Here is a 24,846-nt window from a genome sequence, read left to right as displayed (position 1 = left end):
TGATCTTTGATACGATTAAAATATTGTGTTTTTAATTTACTAATTCCTCTTGCATTGTCTGTAAAAGCTCCCCAGTAATCTCTATAAAATTATTCTATAGATAACGTTCTATTGTGATTGGATCATCCTGATCAGCGTAGAGAAAAGTAACAGGTATCACGTGATCCTATGTTACTTCATCTGCTGTCTGGGCAGTGGACACCTGAAAAAAGAATGAGAAATGAATTACCAGTACCACTAAACCGAAAATAAATGAAAATAACTAGAAAATTGTTAGGTGTATTTATTTAAACTCATCGTATCTGACCAATCAGAGGACCTATCCATCTCATTAACTTCTTTAGTGATTTGTTCACGTCTTAAACTAAGCCGCTAGATGGCAGTCGTGTTACACTGGGCACATGCGGATGCAGTTTACCGCAGTCCTTCGAGTATTTAGTACATTTTCCGCTGATATTATTCTTAAACAGTTACAAATGCTTTATTTAGAGATTATTTAGGCATAACAAGACTTTTTCAGCATTGCCACTCACTGGTGTGAGTCACATAATGGTGTCATTACACTGATAATGCTCCTGATGTATGATTTAAAACATGGTTAAAGCACCAGTTCACACGACACACATATTAAAACATCTTTATGTCGTCCCCCTTAGTGAAACAAAATAAATTCTGAAGAATCTTCATACACGTCATTTGACATACGACGACATAGTGCCATGACATAATAAATAGGATATGGGCTATCAAAGGACAAAATATCATGAAAGCACCATCCAAATTATCTAAGAACGTTTGGCTAACATTCCCATTAAGTTATACAAACATTATATCTGACTGTTCTCTGAAGATTCAAAACGTCCTTTTAAAAAAATTTTAAAAAACGTTTTCTTGGTCATATGAAAGTTTAAGGAAACATTCAATTTTGCAAACATTATATGAACGTTCTGAAACAAGTAGTAGCCTAACATTTAAAGAACATTATTAAAGTCCAGAAAACTTTGAACGAACATTCTATTAACGTTACTGGAAGAACTTTTGAACTTTACTGAGAGAACCTTGCCAGAACGTTAACCAACCAAGGTTAAAGATGACCTATAGGCTAATTAAACTCTTCTGGTGCCAACTGTGGTTAATTTCTTGCTTCATAAAACTTTTAACAAGGACTATATTTCAGTTGTTGTTTTTTTCATTCGAGTCATCTACACAATTTGCATCATGGCAATTCTGGACAACAGAAGAAAAAATAAAATTGAGGTCAGTTATTTGTCATGTCATGAGCCCAAAACAAGTATGTCATGAGTTTTTGTTACATAAAAGTGAGAAAATATGCAACTGTGAAGCTTATTGTGTTCTCTCCTTTAGCCATGCCCTTTGCCTTTGTTTTCCAATAATCCCAATAATGAGTCTCTTCAAGTCACCTTCATTTATATTGCGCTTTTAACAATATGGACTGTTTCAAAGCAGCTTTACAGTGATAATAGGAAATTAAGATTGTTTTGGCTTTACAGCAGCTCTAGAATAAAGTTATTGTCCAGCTAAAGTTAGTTTTGGTTGATTCACTTCCGTCGCAATGATCATTAGTTATTAACTTAGGGGCCGCTAACACACACCGTTCTAACAGAAAACCTTTAATGCGATCCGGCCGCTCATTTGCATAAAACAGGCTACCTGGTGGCTCTGAGAATTTTTTATCGCTACCGCGTAGCCACGTGAATCGGAATTGTCCCGACAACGTTTTATCAGTACAGAGGTAAAGGGAAGGAGGCCTTCACAAGGGAGAGACTAGTTGACACTTCAGGATTGCGTTGTCATCGTGTCCAGGCGCAGGTCCTTCATCAGATCCGGATACGGCCTGGATCTGGTGGACTGCGGTAAACCTCGGGATAAACAGAGAGACTAATATTATCGTAGACGCAATCCTTCTTATGATGTACAAAGTACATCAGGATTTATGGGAAGTGTTCCCGGTTCTGGCTGATCTAAATATGCAGCCTCACATTGAATTATAGAAGTCTATAATGTGTTATGAGTATGCTAAGCCAAAGAGATGTGTTTTTAGTCTAGATTTGAACTGACAGACTGTGTCTGCTTCCTGGACAATGTAAGGAAGTTTGTTCCAAAGTTTTGGTGCTAAATAGGAAAAGGATCTACCGCCAGCAGTCGATTTTGATATTCTAGGTATTATCATCTGGCCAGAATTTTGAGATCGCAATAGACATGAAGGACTATAATGCATTAAGAGCTTGCACCAGTACAGGGGAGCTAAACCATTTAGTGCTTTGTAAGTAATCAGCAATATTTTAAAATTTATACGATGTTTAATAGGGAGCCAATGCAGTGTTGTCAGAACCGGGCTAATATGGTCATACTTCCTGGTAAGAACTCTAGCGGCTGCATTTTGGACCAGCTGTAGTTTATGTATTAAACTACAGCTTTTTTAGCTGTTTAACCTAGTACAGAAGACAAATTCACCCTCAAAAGTATCTAAAAAATCTTGGAGCGGCTTGAAATCCTGGAGGAAATAACATGATCCCACTTCATGTTGAGCTGACTTTAGTCTGTACTGCCGAAAAAACCTCAGTGTCACCACAAACCATAAGGCCTATAACCACTCCCTTGTTTGTCCAAATGTATCGCCAAAGAAGAGGCCTGGTTGTAACCATGGAGCTTATGGGTTTAGTGCGAATATTTAGTGTAATTACAAAGATTGATGTTTATGGCATGTTAAGTTCACCTAATAGACCAAGACAAGCTGTTTCTACAAAGACTTTAAGTACTACATTAAAACCCTGCACATTGAGAACAAAATGTTTATTTTTAGACAGTTTGTGGTCCTGTTATTTATCCAAGTATGATATCAAACATGTGCTATTCCATAAAGTCACACACAATTAGACATCGCGAATTTATATATGGTACGTTAGAACGTAATCTGTATGACATAATGTTCTGAACTAACAGAACTAGACCCTGCTGTTTTCAATTAAACTGGCAGGCTGAATGGTATGTCCGGCCACCTCAGATCTTAAAGTCGGCCAAGCAAGAGTAAAAGATGAGCTTGGCTGCACTTACATTTTATGTGTGTACTTTTTAGGTTTCTATTTTGAACCTAAAAATGGAATTTAAAACAAAAATAGGTTTTAAAGTTTGTCCGGACAACCTCATTGGAAAAATCTTAAAATTTGAAGATTTAGGCCTTATGAAGTTTGAAAACATGAGATTTTTGTTTGGTTTGAATGTTATATATTCGTGTGTAGTTGCATTACTGTTGCTAGGGTGATCTGAGTTTTTGCTATGGTGCTTTGGGTGGTGACTAGGGTGTTTCTGTGTGTTGTTTCTATTATCTTTGCAGTTGCTAGGGTGGATGGTTGATAGATAGATAGATAGATAGATAGATAGATAGATAGATAGATAGATAGATAGATAGATAGATAGATAGATAGACAGACAGACAGACAGACAGACAGACAGACAGACAGACAGACAGACAGACAGACACAAAATAAACAGGATTACTGATGTCTAACAGTGATGTATTTATCAGTTTATATTGGGAAGTAAACAATGTAGAATAACTACGGTAAGTTTAAAAACTTTTCAAACACTTTACTTTTGTGACATCATAGTGTAATCATGTTGGTCGCTGGTGGTTCATCCAGGCTATAAAGCTTGAGGCAGAGTTTCGGTTAAAAACGAAGTGTTTTACTGAGTTATTAAACCTTCTTCAAAGTCTCATTTCATGACTGAAGAACATTCAGGTTTACAAGGGCCAAATTTCATAAGGTCATATTTGATCATCCAAATAGGGAATGTAAGAAATGGCAACAATTTTACCTTGTAGGTTTTTTTAATGGCTACAATTTTTAATGGGCAATATTTTTTACATAAGATAGTAAATAGCAAATTTTCCTTTTATACTACATAACCACACCTTGTCCTTGATGCACATAGCCCAGATTTAACTAAAACTTTTTTTAGAGTAAAGTGCAAATACACAGTTCACAGTTGTTGTTTTTTTTTGTTGTTGTTGCCTTTCTCTTCCGCCACATGTGGTTGGCAGACTTGAGTGAAAGCATGTGTTTTCATTTAGCTCTTCAAAAAAATAGGAAACTCTGAGAACAGAAGAAAAGGTGAATCTAATTAACTTGTTTTAACTTCCGACTCTTTTAAGGCTTTCATTTGTCAATCAGAGGGAGTCAGTTTGCACTGTGGAATTATGTGAATATGTTAACCGACATTTATGTCAACACTTTGCAGAAAACACTGATAAGCAGTCAGGTGGCTTGCTGTTCATATTTACTGGCCCACAGCAGAAGACTATGTACAGATACTGTAAAGATTCCAGAAAACAGTGCTCCATTTATACGCGCTGGCTAACTTCCCGTAATGGAAAAACGCTGTTGGAAAAAAAGAATAATGGAAAAAAGTTAAGATCCTGCTGGAGTAGAATGAATGGTCTTAATTTATTCCAGTAGGGCTAAACTTGATAGATTTTATTGTGCGCCAAACAGACTTGATTAGTTCATTTAACACTTTTCTGATAAATATAATAGTGTTTGCCGTATTTAAATCGCATATGTGTACTTTTGGTTTTAGTTCTAGTCAAGAATAACCCTGGGTGATATACGATATTCTGAACCCCATCTAGAGACATTTTATAATTTCTAATTATATTAAAAATAAAAATGTTTATATGTGTATATATATATATATATATATATATATATATATATATATATATATATATATATATATATATATAATGTATTTGAAACTTCAAAAAATCCATTTGTCTATTGAGGTAAAGGCAAAATGGTGTTTAAAATGAGGGGAACATTTCAAAGAAATGCTGACCAGTTACAGAACTTACAATTTCCATTACATATTTTAGTCTGAATGAATGTATGGACACATATGCATCATTTAGCCATATACTTACTGTATTAAATGTTTATTTTAGAGTAAACCTTTGAAATTACTATCTGATTTTCACAATCACAGCTCATAAATACAGTTCACTTAAAAAAACAGTTTGGCATGAGTTACAATAGCAAAAACGAATAAAATAAATATGCTGAACCATCATTCTTTGGATGTCAGTTACAGTGTCCTTTTCACAGTTTATTTAAATGTTCACCACTTGTGAAAGAAATTGTCTATGGGCCTGTGTTTAAGGCTTCTGCTAGATGTCAAGATCATCCGGCCTGGCCCGACTGCTCACTCGACTACTGGGTCGAGGTTCAAGCTCTTTGAGCAGCAGAAGATCCTTCCCCAGAGTTACTTTCTCAGGATAAGGAAAGCGCTGGGTGTGACCCAGCTGGTTCTGTTCTGTACTGTAGTTGGTCCAGTTCTGCTCATTAGCCTGCTTGTCGTAATTGTCAGAGGAGTTGGACTTGTCGGCCGCATCTAGGTTGTACCCCAGATTAGGGACGGGGGCCGAGCAGTCGTTGTAATAGCCGTAACTGGACAGGTTCCTTGGGCAGGGCTTGATATTACAAGCGCTGTCAAAGTTTTTCGCAGACTCTCTGATTTGGTCCTTCATCCTCTTGAGAATCACGTAAAAAAACTCAAAGACATTGAGGGCCAGAGAGACCAGCGAAACGACCAGCATGAAGATAATAAAAACCGTCTTCTCAGTGGGACGAGAGAGAAAGCAGTCCACTTTATGTGGACAAGGGAACCTTTGACACGTGTAGACGGCTGACAGCTTGAATCCGTAAAGGTGCCACTGTATCAACAGGAAAACAACTTCAAATACAGACTTTAACACGATGCTCATTATATACGTGTAATATATCCCTCCTCTCATTTTGATCTTCCCGTGATCTTCCAGGCCGTACTTGAACTTCCTCGTTTCGATTTTCCGCAGGAGCACATCCACATCTCCGCCTTTGCTCTGGATGTCTCTTAGTTTTTCCTCCTTTTTATTTAATTTCTCCTCCTTGTGCACGAGGAACACGATGTGGCTGAGGTACAGGAGAGTCGGCATGGACACAAATATGATCTGCAGCACCCAGAAGCGCATGTGGGAAATGGGGAACGACTTGTCGTAGCACACGTTCTCGCAGCCGGGCTGCAGCGTGTTGCACTTGAACGCCGACTGCTCGTCTCCCCAGGCGGACTCCACCGCCGTCCCCAACACCAGGATCCGGAAGATGAAGAGGACGGAGAGCCAGATTTTGCCTCCTGCCGTGGAGTACGCCTGGACCTTGTCAAGAAGTTTCCCCAGTACACTCCAGTCACCCATGATGAAAGATGTTCTGGAATGAGCAGGAGATGACCAACCTTCAAGCTGACAAGAAGAGTAAATTCAATAAGTATTATAAACACAGATGAACCCTGGTGTTATACACATCCGAGTGGTCTCCTCGCTCCCCATATCACTGCCAAATAGCCTACAATAACACAAGTCCTTGGCTCATCTTCAGAAATGTTCATGGATCAATCTCCACTCTGAATGAATGTTCTGGGGTTTTCTGTATTTTCAGCAGCTAACCTAAAAACAAACGTTTTTTTTTAACTATATAAAAATCAAAACAAAGGAAATAGGCTAAAACACATATACGGGACAACATATTTTTTAAAAAGTAGCCTATATTCACATAATCACAAAAATTGTCTTTTCTGGAATGCAAACTACTCGGGATTAACACTTTTATCACATTTGAGCAGAGATTAAAATTACTTAAAAACAAAACTATATATTTCGAAAAACAAGGATCCAGGCTATAACCAAACGTAGCTACTAGCATAAATGACGCAATTAAAAAAATAAATCGGCTTAAAAAAAACAACAAAAACATACACATATAGAACTAATCAGTTAGCTAGGCTATAACGCTAATATACAAAAAATACCGAGTTTTATCATGCAGTTAACGTTATAAGTAGGCTAATATATCTCCAATCCATGTTGTACGAAGCTTCTTTCTTACCTGGAAAGTCGTCAAAAACCTAAAACTTCTTGACAGTTATGATGACTATCTGTAACACATTTAAATTATACATTTCCCAATTATTAATAAGTAGTTTCGATATCAAATTAAGTTCTTATACGGTAAATGTTCCATCATGCCATCCGTCGGAGGGACTGAGTCAGAGAAAAGTTAAACGTCATCTGACTCAAACTTCTGGACTTCCAGAACTTCGCCATCTCCGTTATATTTTTGGGAGGAAATGGCCTGGAACAAGAGAGTGCTGTGAAGGTGGGAATTACCGACATCTGGTGTAGAATAAGTAACACGCAACCCTGCACGCAACAGAAGTAAACGGGCTTCAAAATGTTAGGGCATGTTACTATTCATCTGTTGTTACCATGACAACGACAGGTATGAAAGCGAGGCTGTGAGGGATAGACTTTGCATCCGCTGTAAAAGTTATATAAAGCTCCTAGATCACTTTTAGTTTCCACAGCTCGTCTTGTCTAGTTTTTTGCAGACTGAAATTTCTTGGAAATATATTTTTGCAGTGTTTCGTCAGCAGAACAATCCAAAAACACAAGGTCAGGTCAGTTCTTCAGTTACTTCATATTTTAGAGTTGTTGTTGTTTTTATTTATTTATTGTAAATTACGTTTATTAGGTAAATTAATTAAAGCATTCCATTTAACAAGCTCAATTGAACAAATAACTATATGTAATCTACAGGGGGTTGTGTAGATTAGAACACATTACAGAAAGAATACATTTTACATTTTATATCAAATGTTAATTATAGTTCCAATTATAGTGCTTTCTATCTTTTTTTATATTCAGTGAGATTAATGTTAAGACACTAGACACATTTTGTTTAACTTTTTTTACTCTGGAACAAATCACAACACATCTCTTAAAATACTTACATTTATCAATTTATGTAAAGATATATTATCTAATATGATTAAACATATTCTACATAGCTATTTCCCAGCACATACTCTTTATATTTTGCAGGACTTTAATGAAGAAACCGATTTGGTCATTGAAAATGCTTGGTTTGTTTTGGGAACCAAGGATTGTTTTTCTCTCGCAGCTGAACATTCAAGATCAGGAGGTTCATTTCTCAGGAGGTTCATTTCCTCGGGGTCATTGAGGACCTCAGGGGAAGCTCTCCCTCAACCCAGCAGTTTGGATTGGCCAACATTCTTTTCCATATTTGAACTTCTTCGTTCAGTGAATCCATCCAATCAACTTTCTTGCCATAGCTCTTCCCTGCAAATAAATAGAGACACAGTTTTATGAAATGGTTTCAAGAAACCTTCAGTCAGCTTTTAAAGTGCAAAATATAGGTGGAGTGAATGAAAGTGTTTTGTTACTGTACCTGTTCCAAGACTGAGGCGCAGACCTCCGAGAAACTGATTAGAGAGTTTGTTGTGATCCCAAACGGTCAATTCGCAGCAGGCCTCACTGACTTCCCCAGCTTTGAACCCGTCATACACCATGGCATGGTTATACACAGGGTCCTGGCTCTTTTTTACAACACGAGTCTTCTGGCGGCTTTTCTTTCTGGTGTCCGGTAAAATGTAGCTAAAAACAAAGATAAGAGGTGAATCTCACCGGTAAAGTATATGTCCAGGCCTCAAAAATTGTATTAAGAAATTGAATTCTATTTTACAAAAAATATTTTGATAAATAAAAAAAATACATTACTTTTTGTAATGTAATCTCAAAAAAACTCATTACAGTACTGAAAATATTTACTTGTGCAGATTTTATTTCTCTCGATTCTTGGGTAAAATGTGACCGGGACATGTTTTGATTCAGTGGTTTATGGAAATAAAATGTATTTTTTTGTTTGTTTTTGTTTTAAGTGCTAGAAAAGTTATTTTAAACCTTTAAAAATACAACTGAATTAAAACTTTTGATTTGACCATGTATAAAATGAAGTTGTGAAAATTTTGCCATTTTTACTCTTGTCCTCTAAACCAAACAAAATGAATGAAATGGGTCATCTGTGTTATTTCCTTTCTTCTCATGTCATTTTAATAGATGAAAACAAAACAAAAACACGACACTTCAAACATGACAAAGAGGAAGCGTGAGAGGGAGGGAGAGAGTTAGAGATGGAACAATGGCTTTAGCTGTTTTGAAAGTCAGGTCCGTAACAGATGACAGGCACACCCTCACCACTTAACAAAAGAATCCACTCCCTGAGGCTTAAGGCCACGTAATTCTTTTGCCTCCCGCAGCCAGACATGAATCTCCCCAGTGCTGTTCTTCGACCCACCTGAAATCAAATTATGCATTTTAGAGCAAATACAGTTCGTTAGTCATAAACAATATTTCTCAAATTAGATGTACAGAATGAAATGAAAACACAGAAGCAACATCAATATTTGAAACTGTACCGGTAGACTCCTGAGGAACATATTTTAGTGAAACTGACAAAAATCCATTAGATTCTTGCGATTCTTGATTTTCTGCAGTCTATAATAATAATAAAAAGTAATATTCTGTTATACAAGGGGACTAGGTTGAAATGAGACATCACTTTATATGAAAGAAGGCTCTGTTCCTAAACTCTCAATGTTATTTAGCTTTCCTTATCACACAAATATCTTTAGAAGGTGTACCGTTGACTGTAGGTTGTACCAGGTGAGGGCTTCATGTCCCCAGTCCCAGGTCTTAAGACTAATCTCAACCTGCCCCAGGAACACATTTCGGCCCCTGGAGTCATTGTGCCACACGGACAGATTCAGAGTCTTTTCCGGAAGCTCTTCTCGCTTCACTTTGTACTGATTAGAGATTTACAGTACAGATAAGATTAAAGGTTATATCAAATAAACATAATATTTCTGTCATTTTAGTGTTACAGAGAAACATACTCTCAGAGATTCCACATAAACTGGATTCACGGTCCGTTTCTTAATTGAAGTTTTCCTTTTGCTGCGGCGAGACTTATCTGGATAGAGGTAAGTCTTCACATAACTGTAAAGGAAAGTTTGTTATTCATGGCCGACATAAAGACAGACAGACAGACGGTTTTCTTTTAGATTCATAACTCACGGGTCCGTGCGTTGTTTACGGGGATTAGCAACAGCCAGATCCTGACACTGTTCAATCATAATGATCAGCTCTCCAACAGGGCTGTACATCACTGCAAACTCCACAGAGCCCTGCACTGCAACATTCCCAAAATCCCCTGCATCGCTGTACACGCTCAGCAAACTACCAGTGCGCTTATATGACGGGAAAAATAGTAGGGATAAGGCTCTGGAAGACTATGATTTTTAATTTTTGCACTTTCAGTGCCTTCTACTTAGGAAAGTAAATGATGACAGGAAAGGGTGGGAGAGAGACGGGAACATGGGATTGGGAAATGACGCAGATGAGTTCAAATGAATACTTGAAAAGCATATGCGCCAGACAGCAAAACACCATTCAATGACAAAATGCAATGTAGTCATTTTATACCACTTAAGAGCTATTTAAATGATTCAAAAGTTTTTTCAGATGTCCAAACAAGTCAACTTTGGCTCAATATAATAAACTGTTTATCGGGTAATTGACAAGCTTGGCCAAGCAATGGTAAATTGGACTTTGAACGATGTTAAAAATAGAAAGTAGAAATGAAAATCGTCCAGCTTACATCAGTAAGAGTCAACGCGCTAGCTGAATAGCCTTTTCTGCTAGAGAGATCTGACCCATAGCTGGACAGTGAAGTATCATCATCATCATCGTCATCTGAATCGACTCCTTCATCCTGCAACATAGAAGACAATACAAACAAAAACAGCAAAGCAGAACATAAGGATACTTTTTACAGTCAAGCAACTTACTCTGATCAACACTGCAGAGGATGAAGAAATTATATTTCAAGTGCTGCAACAGTATGAATTACATTTGTAGGACAAACAGTAGCTCACCTTCCAAGCATCTGCAGTGTAGGAAGGCGTTTTACATGTGGAACCCTCAAACAAAGCCTCTAGAACGGACACCCCATGTTTATTTCCTAAAGAAATCAAAGAATAAAGCAAAGCTCAAACCGGATATAAATCCATGGAAATCTAACAGGTTAAACCTGAACTTAGGAGAACATATACAATACTGGGTGTCTTTCTCAAATATCAGCCCTTAAGGGCACTTCAGAAATCAGACACGCCACTGTATTGACATGGTGACTAAGCCTCTAGTATTAGATATCATAACCATTTACCTTTCAACTCTGTTGGATCTGGAGACTCAGATGGTATAATGACTATTGTGGGAACTGTATCATCTCCAATCTCCTGATTTGGCTCCAGTGCGGTGATCTTCTGCAGGACAGGCGGTCTTGCCCTTTGAGCTCTAGCGAGAACACTTAGTAGAATATCGGCACTGTCCTCCTCATCTTTCAATTCTGAAGAACCTTGACCCAGTCCAGCATCATCTTCACTTGTAGGTTTAGCTGGTTGAATTGGTTCAACGGATGATTTGTCGATGTGTTCAGAATCAACATGCAATCCAGCATCTTTAATGTGCACTAATTTCCCATCATCTGTCATTGAAAGATACTCTTGGCTTAATTTTCTTATTATGTCTTTTGGTAAGTTCTGATCATTTGATAACTTTATTTTTTCTTTATCTTCATGGGCATCAATAAGTCTTTGCACAGTTTTGTCACTGACACTTCGTTTCGCTTCAAAATCTTTATTCACACTAGCATCAGCTGTTTTATTCAGCAACAACGCCTCCTTTTTATTAGACATTTTCTTCTTTCCCATCTCGACTGGGCCGTCATCGCCAGAATCAGTGGATGCATCTTTTCCCTGCAGAGTGTTAGAGGGAAATTCATGAGAACTCATTTCAATTTCCCATTTTAATGACTGACTTTGGGATGCTTCTTCAGCAGAGGAATGCTTATTGATTTGTTCCTTACCAGCTACACTCTCAAGTATTTGATCGGCATCTGTCTCTGCACGTAAACCAGGGCTTACATTTTTTCCTCCACCTCCCTTCCTGTCTGAACTTGCTTCATCATTAAGAAAATCACTAGAGACCATACTTCTCTTATCATGCTCATTAGTCGAGTCTGAGGGACTTTCAGACGCTCTAAATATAACTTCAGCTGAACACTGCTGATCTCTGCCTTTGTTATCTTGGAAAACATTAGAAGACTCATTAGCCTTCTCTGAACCTTCATGATCTGAGTGTCTAGTGAATTCTGGTTCATCACTTGTGAAAACTAAGGAAGTCTGTGGTTGATTCTGAAACTTGGTCGATGAACATCTTTCTAAGAAAACATCTTGGCTAAAGTCTGAATCAGATTCAATTTGAAATGATGTCTGATCCATGAAATTTAAAGATGGACTTGATGTGTCCTGCTTCTCTTGGGTCTCTGTGATCTCAACATGTGATTTTACCTCTTTTAGTTCAGGTCCAACACTATTGCTTTCATCGTGCACAGGCTTCACTGCGTTCGGTTCTAGGGAAATCTTCACCCAGTTCTCCTCAAATGATTGATCTTTCTGTAGTGCTGGAGGGAGTGAAACTTTTCGCCTTGGCTCTTGATTTGTTGCATGTTTTGCAGGGCCTCTTTCGGGTTTAGTGTCTTGAACTGCTCTTGAGAAGGGGAAAACGGTTGTTATTCGGTCATCAGAGAGCTGTTTGGGTTGTGCTTCTGTTGGATTGCATTTTGGGTCATTGCCAATGAGGACATGATTGCCATCAATTTCTGCTTGAAGTTTTTTTTTTCTACCAGACACTCTTGGAGCGGATGAAGCCTCTGCAAATACAAACATCAAAATTCAAATCACCAAATCAATCTGGGTTTTTTTCCCAAATGTAAACCAGGGTTTACTTTTTTTTGGTTATTAATACTTTTATTCAACATTAAATTGAAGATTAAATTGATGATTACATTTAATTAACATGCATTAAATTGATCAAAAGTGAAAGTAAAGACCTTTACATTGTTATAAAATATAGTAAACACTGTTCTTTTGAACCTTTTCCAAGAAAATATTAAGTAGCACAACTGTTTTCCACATTGATAATAATAAGAAAAGCAACAACTCAGCATATTAGAATGATTTCTGAAGTATCATGTGACACTGAAGACTGGAGTAATAATGCTGAAAATTCATATTTGCCATAAGAGGAATACATTTCACAATTAATATAGAAAACAGTTAGTTTAAATGGTTATAATATTTTAATCTTCACAACTCCACATTTTTGAACAGTAGTGTAATTCCCAACAAAGCACTGGAATTCTGAATTTACTCAGTTAATCATATATATATATATATATATATATATATATATATATATATATATATATATATATAAAAAAAATATGTTTTATCATGTTATTCGAACTCACCATCATCCGTAAAGTCATCATCAGTATATTGATGATAAGTCTGTGAATAAATAGAAACAAAATAAAATAAATAAATAAATATTTTTTAATATTTCATTTCATTTAAACTGAATATTTACAGAAAGACTAAATATAATATACAGTATGTGACAAACCTCTTTACTAAGGGCTGGATGAATTAATCTAGGGTCAGCAAATGGACTGAAGTGGAAAGAAAAAAATGTAGCATAATATTAATTTGTATGCAGTATTCAGACATAACGATAATATAAGGCATTGTCTGTCCTGGTTTAATCTACATATTGAAAAACCACCCAAAATAAATTTTGATGGCATTTTGTGTGAAAATAAAGGCCTTTACTTTGGAGGTGTGCTGTGCTCCTCCTTTTCTTGCTCTATGCTCTCTACTATGTCATTCAGGAAAGGGTTGGTTTTATGGGCTAAGTTAAAAAAAGAAAGAGTACATATACAGTAATCAGTTTTGACATACTCAAAACTTCTTGATTCAAATCAAGAAGCAAAGTAGTTCACATTCACTTAACAGTGAAATGTAGTTTTACGGTTAGAGCAATGAAGAGCAATGCAGAGCATAATCAGGGCACAGTATGTTGACTCAAATGACTCAGAGTCCAGAAAGTTTGAAATTTCCAGACAGGTGTGGTGTGTGTACTCAAAGATAACAATCTTCTAAACAGCATCAGCTTAATAAGGAAGGAATGAATTCCTACATACCTGCTGTTTTCTTCCATCTCATGGAGGTCCGTACCACTGCTGTGGCATCCGTCTGCAGCCCATATCGCTTTTCCCTGAGCTCTTCAAACCACTCACCTGTTAATGTCTTCAGCTTTTGAAGGTCAGGGACTGACTGCCTCAGTGTCCTGGTATGACAGAAATAGCACAGACAGCCAGGATTCTGTATACTTTGGTCAAACAGTGAAAAGTGTGCAAAAATCATTATAACTTATATATTGTAAAATAAAAAAATATGATTAGTTATTTAGCATAAGCTTTGGTTAAGTTAGTGTAGCAATAGCATACCTAGCAGACTTTCTGACACCGCATTGAACAGGTTTAAATCTTATCCCTCAGAATGTTCCAAATTTGTCCACGTACTAATAGATCTGAGACTGTGCCATTACAACTGGGCGTCCCTCAGGGGTCAGTGTTGGGTCCTACTCAGTTTAGTACAGTATCTATATTTTTTCTATGCTGACGATGACACCCAGATTTACTTTAGCACTCAGCCTGATTTCACCTCTGCCTCTTCAACTCTCTCTGCTTGTATGTTGAAAATAAAGGCCTGGATGAAATAACTTTCTTAAATGAAATTATTCTAAAGCTAAAATGTTGTTAATCGACACTCCAAATGATGTTAATAAATGTATTAACTTTAAACTTACCGTGGACAATAGCCTAATCTCCTCTTTAGTCATTCACATCTTGACTTATGAATCTTAACGCTGACACATTACCCCGGTGCTTCTTGAACTACACTGGCTCACAGGTCAATCATGCATTGTTTTTAAAAAAAAAAAAATGATTTTAACTGAAAAACCAGTACATAGGTCGGCTACACCAACTATACCTTCTTGTTATCTCCATTCTCTTGGTTCTCTATCTCTTTATCTTTGTAAACTCAAAACCATGGGAGGGAAGGCTTTTTCTTGCATTGCTCCAAAGTTATGGAACATGATTAAGAATTTCTCCTTATTCTGATTGTTTTAAGAAACTTTTCAAAACTTCTCTTCATCTTTTTTAGTAGTTTTAAATTTTTTAGTAGTAATATTTTTTATTTTGCATTCTATAACATGTTGTAACACACGGAGTATGAGAAATTAGCATTACAAATAAAATGTATTATTATTATACTTTTTTCAGAGACCCACTGTCAATGTTATTTTCACTAAATATGGGTCAACCGGTCCTCACACTTTGTTTATCATAACAACAAGTTGCAGTATGGAAGCAAAATATTTACAATTTCAATGTCCCACCATGCCACGGCCAACTGACATCAAAATTAGCAATCTTTCAAGAAAGTATTTGAACAGTAATTTTGTCTAATTACCAACATTTTTAGATGCCAGCATTCAAATACATACACATATAAATGTTTATAATTATTAAATAATAAAAAATAAATTAACAATTCAATTTATAAAAATAAACAAACTAAATTAGAATAAAGAACAACCAGTGACTTCCTAAAAACTTTTATGGGGCATAACAGGAAAATACATCACTATTCTTTAGGTTTCTAAATAGTAATCATGCGTACTTACACACTGAAGAAAAAGAAAAATCAATATTCACTCAGAGATTGCTATTATACTTCACAATAACAAAGAAACGGCAATTGACGCATTGCATTAAACAGAGAAAAACAAAATAGATTAAATTAAAAACAAAAACAATAGTATTTTTTGTAAACAAACTCTAATAATCTTTGTTTCATTTACAACTTAGGAAAATATTTTTTTTTTACAGAGTACAATAAGGCAACGAAATGTCTTGCAGTGTAGGTCAATCAAACAACCACTTCCTACCTGACTCGTCCACTCTCCAGTCGCTTTAAATCTTCATCTCTCAGAAGCACTTGTCGGATGGCTGCCTCTTCCTCGGCAGACAGAAAGCTCAAGTCAATCAATTCCGATGCACTTTTTGAGAGTTTCATCCTGTTCAATAAAAACAAACGCTTTCTAGCAACCGAGCTCTTTTCCCCAAGGTAAGCTAGCTGCAAACCACCGCGTTTTCCTCAAATCAGCAATCTGTCAAACCACTTCCAATCCGTATGAAAACGTGCCTGCACAGGTAAACAGCTTCCGCGTGCTTGAGGAAGAGAGTTGCTGCAGTTTTAACGCGTGTCACAGTCATTCACACGGTGTAAAAAAAGCTAAGGCACGATGTGACGTCATATGTCAACATTTAGTTTTAGAATAGTTAATGTTTCCCTACCTATGTCCTTCAGGAGTAACCTAGATCCCTGAACCAGAACAAATACAGATGTGAAAATTGATTTATTTATTTATTACATTTTAATATTCAATAAAAATAGTCTCTTAGATATGTGTTTTGTTATTGTTGTGCGATCCACATATAGGGTAAAATATGCCTATTTTAATCTTATGATTATGAGCTCCACACACACACACACACACACACACACACACACACACACACACACACATACATTATATAAACACACTTTTATGTCAGATAATCGATTTTACAGCACTAATATAGGCTAAATATATTTTTAAAAATTGGCATGGACCATGAATAAAAATAAAGATACCTTTTTGTTCCTTTTTCCTCATCCAGACCTTAAATTATTAAGCAATATGAAGATATGTTTGTGCTGTAAGACACACCTAATTCAAGTTCCAACGTGCTTTTCTGCAATAAAATTATGTTTAAAATGACAGGCCAAATCAGAGGAAGTAGATAAGTTGAAGCCTTTCGACGTCAAGTAGAAAGATGGTGAGATTATATCATATTCTGATGATAATGTTTCTGGTTTCCTGTTTGTTCAGGAGACTGTGTGAGTTTGCACTGGGGAGATGATAGACCAATTAATAAATGCGTTGCTAGTTTGAAGGGCATTTTGAAAAGACAACCAATAGTTTTAGAGCTCAAAATGTATCTAGGATCGGTGTGCATTAGCAGTTGACTTTGGTGTGTTGCTGAAAGCACAATGTTGACCCACACCACACCTTTTAGATAAATCTTTTCCTGGCCATTACACAGCTAATGAAAGCTCAGAAGCCCGAAAAAATCCCTTACTTTTTACTTATTGAAATGGGTTGGCTGGTGTAGTAATCATCAGTAAAAAAATAAATAATAATCACTCAAACTCCAGTAGGTGGCAGTAATTATTCACCAAAAGCACTTATGGACTTATGAGTTTCTTGAGGTTTCATTGATAGGCTAAATCAAATGCTATGTCTGCAGTTAACCAACGAACCAACGGGAGCACATTTTTTGTAGTCGCCATGAGGAAAACAGCTTATAAATCATATATCAGCGATGTTTTTTGAAAATGTAAAAATGCAGAAAGTTTTCTGTGATGGGTAGGACCATTTGTACAGTGTAAAAATCATTATGTCTATGTAAAGTCCCCAAATAACATGAAAACCAAACGTGTGTGAGCTACAGCTATAGATCAAATGCATAATAAATCACATCATTATAAAATAACAAAAACTATTTTAATAAAATAAAATCATTTATATTAAAGAGAATATATTCCATATACAGTACATTAGAATATATTGCAATAGATGCTGGATAAAATAATATTATTGCCTATGTACACACAAACAACTAAACAAATTAATAAAATTATACAAATTAAACAATATATAACCAAGATAATATACTTCATAAACATTATACCAGAGTATGTTGTCATATATTATATACAATAGGCTATATGAACACATTTATTTAATTAAATTATAAAAATGTAACAAAAAATACTATAAAGAGAATATACTCCATATACACTATACCAGAGTATTATAGTATATTATATTAATTACATTATATAGAATATATAAAATGTGTGGATGTATACATACAGTATATAGTTATAGATCAAATGCATAATAAATCACATAATTAAAAAGTATAACAACTAATTATTTATTTAAATTAAATACAAATTATAATCATGAGAATATACTTAGTATTCAATTCAATATAATGCAATGTAATGTAATATGATAGATGGATATTGGATAACATAATAGCATTGCCTATGAATGTATACAATTAATTAATATAGTAATATAATATAATAATTTCTTTATTTTATATATGTATAGGCCTACACACAACTAACCATGCTAATACGAGCAGATTAACACTAACTACAGTTGTTGGTATGCCTTAGTTGGTGCTATTATATGTTTTGTCGATAATTCATAGGCCCTTTTGTATTTATATCACGTATCTGCAGAAGAAAAGCAGTGTGTGTGTGAGGAAACCGTACTGCTCTGACGTCATTTACAACTCTCTCTCCTCGCTCTGCATCAGCGTGTGCGTGTATGTGATGGTGATGCTCGAATTTTACATTGTAGCGCTCAGTTCAATGTCATGCGTTTCCCGCCATTGATAGCTGGCTGGCTGATGTAGACCAATGATAATTGCGTCAGTCATGAATCTCTTATTTCAGACCCTAAGAACATTGATTGTGTAGTGAGTCAGGTTAACAGTACTTTAATCTGCAAACGGTGATCGACACGTATAGAGAAACGGAAACAGGATGATGGGTTTACATGAATTCATATGGATGACAGGTATACTGATGGCGCAGGATCAGGATTTTTGATCGTGACAGTGGGTGAAGATGGCGACTGGGACGGGCTGGCAGTCGCCGTACAGTATCAATCCTCCCGCTGCTGCTTCTGGATCAGGCACCAGTCCATCCTCCACATCCAGCCATTTACTCTACGAATCTACACTGACCATGGACTACTCTCAAGACCTGCACCTGAAGATGAGTAAAAAAATAGCACAACTCACTAAGGTTGGTATAATCGCGTTGCTCATATTTTTGGGAAATCGTCTGAATTTTGATTGCAGTGTCTCAACTTTAACAGGAATAGCCTACACTGTATTCTGCATGATGTTTAATCCTTATCCCCCATAGAGATGATGCCCTACATATTGCAATTTTTTAACCGCAGTGTTTTTTTCCCCCCTGCAAAAATCTGTTTATAATCCCAGACAAGATTCGCAAACTCCATTTAATCTATGATTAATTTCTACAAAAACAACGTGTTTTACATAATGAGTCTTTAATGCTGAGATATAATCAGTCTAGTTTATTAACATCGACGTTTACCAATACAGCACGTGCCTTATTATTTTGTACTTCTGAATTCATTTCATTCTTCATGCCCAACACCAGAGCAATCTTTGCTTTAAATTCAAAACATTGCGTGTTTTCCATTCACTGTTTTTGTTTTGGATCCCAGACCTCAATGATTTATGGTGAAAACAACCAAATTAACCTCTTATTTTCCCTTTCAGATGATTATCATATATTCTTTCGATGTAAAAAAAAAAATCCAGTAGGCATGCAGATACAAGATTTTACCACAAAGTAGGCATGCATTTCACAGAAATGTGACTCTTCATTCTAGTAATGTTGTTTGTGTTTGGGTTCTTTTTGAACGAAGCAAAAACATATACTGTTTACTATGCTATACTCTTTAGACTAATAAGATAAGGTTAGCATGTGAAAATTGCATGAATTTATGAGAGCCCAAAGAAGTTATGTAGTTGACATTGCATGTGTTTATATCAAACGAGCTATTGAAATGCCCTCAGGTTGTTGTTGTTTTAAGACTCAAGTCAGACCATTTTAAATGCACATGATCTAATCCATGTGGTATTTTTAAGAAAACTAAATCAAGAGCTTTGTTTAGGAAAATCTAGTTTCATGTGTTTTAAACTGACAGCGGAATGTATTAATACACTGACTACTTGGACTAGGTAGGGCTACTTTGCATTACCACAGTTGTGCAGAATAGGGAGTCCTTACAGTATGTTAATAACATGAATGCGACAGAAAGGAATCAATTAAAGATGAAAAGGAGAACAGCAGCGAGCGAGCAGCAAGTGAAGACTGCTTGCTTTGATGTGCAACTCTTTAAGCACATGGAAATAGAGTCATAATTATGAAATGCTTGGCTGGAAAAACTGTTGGCACCCAAAAGGACTCTTGTTTATTAAATTAAGAGTTTGGTCTTAATCAGAAAGAGTTTTATAGAAATACAAGGAATATGATTTGGTTTACAGGAGCTCTGAGGACTCTGTACATATATTATGCATGCAAGAAGGTACATAACAAAAACCTCTAGTCTAAAAAATGAACATTTAAATATTTGTACAGGAATGTGCAAATTGGATATAGTGCATTGAAACAGCATAAGTATGAATATATGTCCTGATTGGAGTTCAGTTTTCCTCTGTTGCAATCTTCTTATGTCTGATTTGGTGACAGTGATGCTCAATTTGGAGGTGCACAAGACAGACACATCTTCCAATGTGGCTTGGAGGGAATATTTCTTGGCTTAAAAGGACACTTTAAGTCAAGTCAAGTCAGCTTTATATGTGGCACTTTATACAATACCAGTCTTTTCTTTTCTTTATACAATAAGCAGCTTCACAGTATAGGAATATAAAATATTCAATGATGCAAACTTTATCAAATATGTGACAAATTCAAATTCTACTTTAAAGCAGACATGACATGAGACAATAGTGAGGTCAATTCAGACAGTGGCGTCATGCCCATTCAAAGTGAATTGTGAGGCACAAAGTGAATGGCACGTGCCCCCTCAGATTTTTCCTCCCTGATAATTTTTTTGTCACAACTTGATTCCTATTATGCTCCATAATTACCAGAGCCTATAACGACTCAAATGTATTCTCCTGGATGTGTAATAAATCGGTCAGCATCAGCCCGCCCCTTTACCTAATATGGTGTCTGTGTATATCAAATCTAGAGCGCTACGCGTGTAGAATCTTTGCTGTGTATGTTCAAGCAACTCACACTCACTCGTCTCGCACGTTGAGCTGGCAATGTTTTACAGAAGGTCTTGAAGTGGTAAGTGGGCAAAGCAACAAATCGGCATTGAATTAGTTAATTAGTTATCACATATTAATATTAAAATAACTTAATTTCAGAACACCACAAAGTCAGACCTCAGCACCTTTATGCACCTTTAATGTAAGATCGTTCTTAGGTCACATATACCAATTTAAAATCATAACATAAAAACGGCAATGGTACTGTTTTTAAAATCATGTGTAGTAGGCCTAAGTGTACAGTAAGTTTGTGTGTAAACATGCTTTAATGAAGTAGACTTCAAAAGCTTTTGAATTTGAGCTTACAGTTCTTTCATCAACCTCTCTTTTACATAAACGTACAAAATAGATACTTTAACTTAGTCCTCAGATAGAGGAGGGTTGCTGCTAGCTCCGTTAAGGTATTTCTGTCCCACCCAAACTGCATTGAAATGGTATGTTTAGCAGCCAGAATTTAAAACATCCCCCTGACCCCTCCTAACATGGTCCATATCACCCGTCAGAAAACGATTGCAACGTCTCAGATTGTGCCCCCCCCCCCCCCCCCCCCCCAGAATTCTGGCTTGCATGACGCCCCTGAATTCAGATATAAATGAGTTCAATTCAGATATAAACAGCTGTACTGAAGACAATGGTATTTGAATAGTTATTCAGCTCATGTCAGTTCAATGTTGATTCAATTCATTTCAGTAATAGTGTCAATGTTGCAAAATTCATCAATTATGAAACAAACTTGATTCAGCTATAACCCTTAAATGCAAACATATCTAACATGGCTGGATCTCTGCCTGTCGCGATAATATAAAACTCTCCTGATATTAGAGTAACAATTACAGAATAATAAAATTCTCATATTTTGTTACCTTTTGGAACTTGGAAGAGTTTGAGCAGATGTTTTATACGACATTACTGTGTCCGTCAGAACTCATTTCCTACACATTCAGCATCTGGCTCATATTCGCCATCTCAAACATATTCTCAACACTATCATTTTCAATCAGTATTTTGATCGCTGAAAGCTTTTTCTCCAGATCCACCATCAAGTGACAGTGACACTAATATATGAATGTGTTCAACACTTGCTCTGCAGTAAATCACTGAGCCATTTCAGTTTTTGCTGATGATATTTCCTATTCTTTTGTTTTCTGCCTGCAGTAACTATAAGTGAAACTTCACTTCCTTGTGTATCAGACATTGACAGTCATCAAAGAATCAATTATTGTTGTACAGAAAAAAATATATTTACAGACACTGTTACACGCCTCGGGTAAAAGCAACCCTATACAGTTTTTACAAAAAATGAATGGGAAAACAGGCTTTCATTCTTCAAAAACATTCTTTTATAATTTTATAATTTTTTTCTTGTATTGTTTATAATGAATTGATTGAGGAATACTAAGAAGGTTGATGTCTAACTTGAACTAAATGAATGAGGAGGAGGGTAGTGAATGATGTCCCGGGGTCACTAAAGACTCGAGGTATGCATTTAAGGGTTAAAGCAGCTCAGAAGACGATAGAGTATTCATACATCTCAATTCAGTTCAAGTTTTCATCAAAACTTCACCCAAAAATTTAAATTATGTCATTATTTACTCACCCTCATGTTGTTCCATACCTGTATTTTGATGAATGTTTCAACACTTTTTGTCCATACAATGCAAGTCAGTGGGGTCCAAAACAACACTGGACCCCATGAACTTTTATTGTATGGACAAAAAACACCCAAATATCTTCTTTGGTGTTCAAAAGACGAAGTAATTAAATTTTATATTGGTTGATTTATAAGGTGGAATATTCCATTTAAAATAAACTCAAATTTCTTAACGAAGCTGCTTTTTTCAGCAAACATGAAGAGCGATCACATAATCAGCGATTTTATTGGTACAGCTAATGGCAGATTTTTAGATGGACTGAGACGAAAGACAGAGTCTGTTCAGAAATGGCTATGGATTTTCTGCAGCTGTATAAAAACTGATTCTTCATCCACCCATGTTTCTCATAGGTCATTTACGCCCTCAACACGAAAAACGACGAGCATGAAGATGCCATCCAGTCTCTGAAGGAGGCCCATGATGAAGAGGTGCAGCACATCCTGACGGAGACTCGAGAGAAGATCTTTCACTACAAGAGCAAGATCGGGGATGAGGCCGACCTGAAACGGCGCCTACAGTCCCTGGAGGAATCCGTGGAGCTGCACGAACACATGAAGCGCCAAGCGCTGGCAGAGTTTGAGATGTACCGTCAGCGCATGGAGGACACGCAGCTTTGCACGGAGGCCCAGCACACGCAACGCGTGGTCTCCATGTCCCGTGAAGTGGAGGAGATGCGGCACGAGTTCGAAGAGAAGCTGCGCTCCTTCAGCCAGGTGCAAGCCCAGTTTGAGCAGGAAAAACGGCGGGCATTGGAGGAGCTCAAGTCAGCCCACCGACAAGAAGTCCAGGAGCTTCTGGAGAGCCAGGAGAACCAGAGTGCATCCTCAAGCCTAGAACAGGAGAAAATGTCCGACCTGCACCGTACAGAGCTGGAGTCGCTCATGGAGCGTGTGGAGGAGCTCATGCAGGACAAGGTTCGAATAATGGAGGAGTACGAGGCCAAGCTGAGCAAGGCTCAAGGGTTCTACGAACGCGAGCTGGAGGCCATGAGGAGAACGCAGCAGCTCACCACAGAGAACCTGCTGGCCTGGAGGAGGACGGAGGTGGAACTGAGGAAGGAGTTTCAGGCGCAGGAGGCGGCGCTTCAGAGGACCCTGTGTAAACTCCGGGCCGAACTACACAGAGCTCAGGATGAGGCGCGAGAGAGCAGGGACAAGACCAACAGACTGCAGGCATCTCTTAATAATGCAGAAGTCACAATTAAGGTAATGGTTTGAGCATTTTCAGTAAATGGAGATTCATTGAAGGGTGCTTCTTCAAGGGTGCAACATCAACTTGTATGGTGTTGATTTTTATTAAAACTGTCAGAATTTTTTTGTTGTTGTTTTGTATTAAAGTCATATTAAAATAGTCTTGGAAATGTCTTACAGTGTCTTCATGATTTCATTTGATTACATTTTATTTTAGATTTGATTGTTTAACCCTTTTTCCAAACCCAAATCTTTTAAATCTCTAAATCTATCATAAATATGACATTTTGATGACATTTTTTTAAAACGTATGAAAATGAAATAAACAATTCAATGCACACTATTCATAAACCATTCAATGCTGTATTTAGTTGGTCAAAAATATAGTAAAAACAATAATATTCAACAACAACAAATAAATGCAGTCAATAACAAACAATAATAAAAACAATAACAAAAATATTACAATTTAAAATATATTTTTTTATTTTAACACATTTTAAGATATAATTCTTCTTAATTTTTTTTTGAAACCGTGATGCTTTTTTCAGGATTTTTGGATAAATAGACCGATAAATATTTAAAATAGATTTTACTGTACATTTTGATTAATGTGATGCATCCTTGCTGAATAAAACAAGTAGGCTTTTAATTTCTTTTTTTAAAATCTTATTGACCCCAAAGTTTTGGCAAATGGTAGTGTATTTTTTAATTTACATAATTTTCACATACCATCATTTTGACCCTAATAAAATTGTATCAAAAGTCTAGCAAGAAGAAAAAATGACAAGATAAAAATCAGACATAGGGTAATGTGATGCATGAGCTAAAGACAATTAAGATGTGCAAAAGTGTGAAAATAATACTTAGTTTATTTGGAATATATAAAATGCTAGCTATGAAATTAGCCTTATCAGGACAAAAGAAGCGACTGTATTCCAAAATGTTTATATTTGCATTACACAATGCTATTAAATACAATACATAATTTGAGATGTGGTGGAAATTAAATAGTTGTGAAAATATTCTTCATGATTCAGAAAAATGACAGAATTCTCCCATGATGCATATGCATTTATGCACAGTACACTGTACATTGTTCGTGGCCAAATTACATAAAAC

The 24,846-nt window shown here is 36.4% G+C and overlaps 3 protein-coding genes across 7 annotated transcripts in view; 1 reads left to right on the top strand and 2 right to left on the bottom strand.

The window, feature by feature from the left end:
- Window positions 1-4,925: 4,925 nt before the first annotated feature.
- gja1a (gap junction protein alpha 1a) lies at window positions 4,926-7,269 on the bottom strand. 2 transcript variants are annotated; one of them, XM_077239127.1, is made up of 2 exons: window positions 6,939-7,269; window positions 4,926-6,499 (listed from the first exon to the last, which is right to left on the bottom strand). In XM_077239127.1, the coding sequence occupies exon 2, from the start codon at window positions 6,248-6,250 to the stop codon at window positions 5,186-5,188; it is 1,065 nt and encodes a 354-aa protein (XP_077095242.1). In that variant the 5' UTR covers window positions 6,251-6,499; window positions 6,939-7,269; the 3' UTR covers window positions 4,926-5,185. The 2 variants fall into 2 exon arrangements, with proteins under 2 accessions (XP_077095242.1, XP_077095243.1); XM_077239128.1 differs by having other exon boundaries at window positions 4,926-6,295; window positions 6,939-7,122.
- Window positions 7,270-7,784: 515 nt separating this feature from the next.
- Window positions 7,785-16,798, bottom strand: LOC143746892 (synaptotagmin-like protein 2). 4 transcript variants are annotated; one of them, XM_077239125.1, is made up of 17 exons: window positions 16,579-16,798; window positions 15,830-15,958; window positions 14,016-14,161; window positions 13,645-13,723; window positions 13,439-13,484; window positions 13,284-13,323; window positions 12,322-12,683; window positions 11,136-11,727; window positions 10,846-10,931; window positions 10,569-10,682; window positions 9,986-10,158; window positions 9,805-9,907; window positions 9,553-9,714; window positions 9,328-9,406; window positions 9,107-9,206; window positions 8,301-8,506; window positions 7,785-8,191 (listed from the first exon to the last, which is right to left on the bottom strand). In XM_077239125.1, exons 2-17 carry the CDS (start codon window positions 15,955-15,957, stop codon window positions 8,052-8,054), a joined length of 2,556 nt encoding a protein of 851 aa, XP_077095240.1. In that variant the 5' UTR covers window position 15,958; window positions 16,579-16,798; the 3' UTR covers window positions 7,785-8,051. The 4 variants fall into 4 exon arrangements, with proteins under 4 accessions (XP_077095240.1, XP_077095241.1, XP_077095239.1 ...); XM_077239126.1 differs by lacking the exon at window positions 16,579-16,798 and adding an exon at window positions 16,239-16,263; XM_077239124.1 differs by having other exon boundaries at window positions 11,136-12,683; window positions 16,579-16,668.
- Window positions 16,799-18,341: 1,543 nt separating this feature from the next.
- The window catches only part of fam184aa (family with sequence similarity 184 member Aa), a 37,252-nt gene continuing 30,747 nt past the window's right edge, over window positions 18,342-24,846 (top strand). The window contains exons 1-2 of the mRNA XM_077239122.1: window positions 18,342-18,813; window positions 22,885-23,739. Of these exons, the coding sequence (XP_077095237.1) occupies window positions 18,634-18,813; window positions 22,885-23,739 (1,035 nt within the window). The 5' untranslated portion in view covers window positions 18,342-18,633. The remainder of the gene's footprint in view (window positions 18,814-22,884; window positions 23,740-24,846) is intronic.

Source organism: Siphateles boraxobius, unplaced genomic scaffold, assembly GCF_051911475.1.
Source record: "Siphateles boraxobius isolate OS27281-9 unplaced genomic scaffold, OSU_SipBor_1 22, whole genome shotgun sequence".
Lineage (NCBI taxonomy): Eukaryota > Metazoa > Chordata > Actinopteri > Cypriniformes > Leuciscidae > Siphateles > Siphateles boraxobius.
This window is presented reverse-complemented; position numbering and strand designations above follow the sequence as displayed.

Bases quoted from the DNA above. Each gene is read 5' to 3' on its own strand.
- gja1a (XM_077239127.1), bottom strand. From the start codon at position 6,250: ATGGGTGACTGGAGTGTACTGGGGAAACTTCTTGACAAGGTCCAGGCG.
- LOC143746892 (XM_077239124.1), bottom strand. From the start codon at position 15,957: ATGAAACTCTCAAAAAGTGCATCGGAATTGATTGACTTGAGCTTTCTG. The intron at 9,715-9,804 runs GTATGTTTCTCT...ATCTCTAATCAG, and splicing joins TTTATGTGGAATCTCTGAGA to TACAAAGTGAAGCGAGAAGA. The intron at 9,207-9,327 runs GTACAGTTTCAA...ATTTGATTTCAG, and splicing joins TGTTCCTCAGGAGTCTACCG to GTGGGTCGAAGAACAGCACT.